Source organism: Bison bison, unplaced genomic scaffold (assembly GCF_000754665.1).
Source record: "Bison bison bison isolate TAMUID 2011002044 unplaced genomic scaffold, Bison_UMD1.0 scf7180017864483, whole genome shotgun sequence".
NCBI classification, from domain to species: Eukaryota; Metazoa; Chordata; class Mammalia; order Artiodactyla; family Bovidae; genus Bison; species Bison bison.
This window is the reverse complement of record NW_011495043.1, coordinates 784770-788259: the sequence shown is the minus strand read 5'-3', so window position 1 is coordinate 788259 and position 3490 is coordinate 784770. Positions and strand designations below refer to the sequence as shown.

At 45.2% G+C, this 3490-nt stretch overlaps 1 protein-coding gene across 1 annotated transcript in view; it reads left to right on the top strand.

Annotated features, from left to right (window-relative positions):
* The window catches only part of UST (uronyl-2-sulfotransferase), a 321018-nt gene extending 317857 nt beyond the window's left edge, over nucleotides 1-3161 (top strand). The window contains exon 9 of the mRNA XM_010862570.1: nucleotides 115-3161. Coding sequence (XP_010860872.1) covers nucleotides 115-398 — 284 coding nt within the window. The 3' untranslated portion in view covers nucleotides 399-3161. The remainder of the gene's footprint in view (nucleotides 1-114) is intronic.
* The last annotated feature ends 329 nt before the right edge of the window (nucleotides 3162-3490 follow it).

Genomic DNA, 3490 nt, shown 5'->3' with positions numbered 1-3490 from the left:
TCTCTTCCCTTGGGAGCTGCCAGGGTCGCCAGGTAACTGAGGAGCTCGCCACCATCCTCTCTAAGCCGGAACATTGCAGACTGTGGCTGACGTGCAACCCCGCTTCTTTTCCAGAGCATAGGAAACTTGGAAACATGACTGTGACCGTGAAGAAGACCGCGCCCTCTCCCGAGGCCGTGCAGATTCTCTACCAGCGAATGAGATACGAGTACGAGTTCTACCACTACGTCAAGGAGCAGTTCCACCTGCTGAAGCGCAAGTTTGGGCTCAAGCCTCGCGTCAGCCACCCGCCGCTGAGACCCCAGTTCTTCATTCCAACCCCACTGGAAACGGAGGAGCCGATCGATGACGAGGAACAGGATGATGAGAAGTGGCTCGAAGATATTTATAAGAGGTGATGCCAGCGCTGTGTTGCCTCCAGTGGCTTAATCTCCCTTTCCAGAAAGTTTGTGTGTGTGTGTGTGTGTGTGTGTGTGTGTGTTGGGGGAAGAAAAAATCCTTAAGGGACGAAATTAATGCTTCACAGCATTAAAAAGAACAAACGTTCCCACAGGTTGGGGTCATTGGGAGATGCCCGGTTTTGCGGGTTTTATTTGTTTTAATTTTATTCTGTGTTTTTCTGGCTCCTTGGGTCCTTCCCAGGTACATTAGACTGCTCCATCACAAGGCATCTTGTCATAAAATAGCTTTTCTTCCCCTAGTATAAATGAGAGAAGAGGGAGAAATAGAGCCTACAGCCCAGTAACTCATCATTTGTCACCTGTAAAAGTATTACCTTGGTGGTTGAAAATGTCCAGACTTGTATATTTCAGTAAAAACACAAAACCACTGCAGACACCCAGGAAGCCTACTCTAGAAGGCTCTAAGAGGAAACAGTAAGACAGATAAGGACATCAGAAAGGGAGGATGTCCCTGGATAAGTGATTTCTGCCCACACGGGTAGAATTCTGCCCCTGGTCCATCTCAGGGGACACTTTCACCCAGAGCAGCACATGTATTGTCTCTGAAAGAGCAAGTCGGCTTCTGCCACACCTTCGATCAGTCCAGAGCCTTGAGTACTTCTCAAGGTCAAAGTGCATGGCAGCCTCCATTGAGACATTCTGTTCACAAGTTCCATTCTGCCAGACTTCAAAGTAGCGTAGCCGGGAAAAGAATTTGTTGGCCGTGTAAGGAAGAGCATAGGCAAGACAGATGGACTCTGAAGGACATGTGGTCTAGGAAAATGGCATGACTGTGTCCTTTCTCCCGGGTACGAAACATCTCATCAGCGTTGTTTTACCTGGAAATCCAGGAACTGATTGTAGCTCTGACACTTGACTCCTGTGGCCTAAGTTCTAAGCCTGACCACAGACAGGGCATGACCTATCAGGCACACCCCTGGCCAGCAGGGTCCCAAGTAGCTGGTACCTTTCACCTTCTGGTCCCTTAAGAGGTACGTGTTTTGGGTGGAAGGTGGTACTGAGTTCTGTGCAAGCAGCAAAGTGAAGTCCACTTATTATGGAAGCAGCTCCCTCCTGAGAAGCTCTTACTAGGAGGTCAGTAAGAAAAGCAGGAGCTTCTAGGTAAGAGACTGCTTGGCCAGCTTCATGAGTAAGTGTCTGCCCCCAAGGTAATCTGAGTAGAAGCTGGGCAGGCCCATTCCTCTAAATATCTCCTCCCGAGCCCATTCCCATCACCTGCCCTCCTCCGTGATGCCTTGGTTCAATCATCAGCAATCTATTTCTTTGGATTTTGAAATGTCTTCATCTGTGACCATCCCCTTCCCAAAACATGTATACGTCTGGGCAGATAATACGTAGTCGGCCTAGAAGCAGCAGTGCAGGGGGTGGTGGCAGGCAGGATACTAGGGACAAATTTTGTCTCCTTCAGGTTTTTTCCCCTAGAGCCAGCCCTTCAGGACACTAGCAAAGTGTGAGTTGGGAATACTTCACAGTAAATAAGACTCAGACTTTACACAAGCTACACATTTTCTACTTTTCAGAAACCAACAAGTCTCTATAGAATTTTTTCTTCGTTCACTAAAATTGGACGGTAGCCAAGATATAAAGCAAGTCATTTGGAACCTGTCAAGTGTGCACTAAAGCTACTTTATCATGAGATGTATTGAGAAGGCTCCACCCCACAGGAGTCCAGTGAAGGCTGGGACCACAGAGGCACAGAGTCCAGCATTTGGCCACTTGTGAGCCTCCTTTCTGTCTCAGAGAAGTGGGGCAGGAAAGCAATGCAGGGAAATGTGCTTAGAAGAGGAAATATCCTTTGTCCTGTTTAGAGAGACCAGGGCCCTATTGTTAGGCTTATTTTAAAAGTCAACCCAGAGAACAGCTATCACAGTCAACATAAGAACAAGAGCTGTTGCCTGGTACATTGTGAGTCACTTCTTTGAAATCGCCTATAAAGAACAATCCTTAGTTTACACACTGTGCAATCCCACTATCTGAAAATAAGGTCTGCTGAGTGTTCTCTGCTGTTGTCAGAACATCAGGACAATTGGTCATCTTTAAAAAATGCATCCTCTTAATGCAAGTGCATGTGAGCACTTCTACCTGTGTGTTCAAAAGCAATTATTGTCAGCAGTGATCACTGTAACATCAGAGGCTGACTGATTTACTTACCAGGACTTGATGTAATTTTGCCCCAACAAACAGCCTCTGGGCCCTAGAAGTCAAGGCACTTCATCAGTTTATCTGGCACACATGACAACATTTCTTTGGCCCTGAGCCCAACACAGTTTGTACTTCATGAAATATATTGTACATTTTACATAGTTTAATTTAAAAAATACATTTTAAGCTGGTTGATCTTTGACTGCCTTATTTATTATAACCTTTCAGCACATTCCAAGGTTTTAGTTACTCAGGAAGGAGTTAATTAAAATGATTTTATTTTGGTCTGATGGATGTTTTTTAAAAGGAAAATTATTATTATGAACCTTCAGCCTACTTTCCTTGAGTGCCCTAAAAGTGCTTGTAAATCGTTTTGTTTTTGTTTTTGTTTTTTTTTCAAGAAGAAAGAAAAAATGGTATTTGACATTGATGGAAATTCAAAAGTATATATGGAACTGAAACATTAGCTTAGCTAAAATAAAAGCAATCTGTGTTTGAAATGAAGTGTTCCTTAACTTATTCATTGCCCCTGTAAATAAAGGAATATAAATAAGTTGACATTTTTTCCCGTTCTGTTGATAGCTGGAAAGAAAAGTGCCTGCAGATCCTCACTGCCCCCTCAGCCCGCTTAATGGGCCAAAGCTCCTTCCTTGAGATGTGATTTGGGGAAAGACGCATTGCTAAAAATCTGGAAACGCTCCTGTAATGACACTAAGTGACTGCTGCTTGTGTTGTCACGTGCCCTGGTTGGTTGGGTGTGGGGGGGTGCTGGGTTGGAATCCGCAGCCTTGACAGGAGGGATCTACGCTGCTGCCTGTGATCACATGGGAAGATAAGGCTTGCCCTCTCAGGTGGTTTGATGTGTACTCTGATCTCTCTCCCGAGAC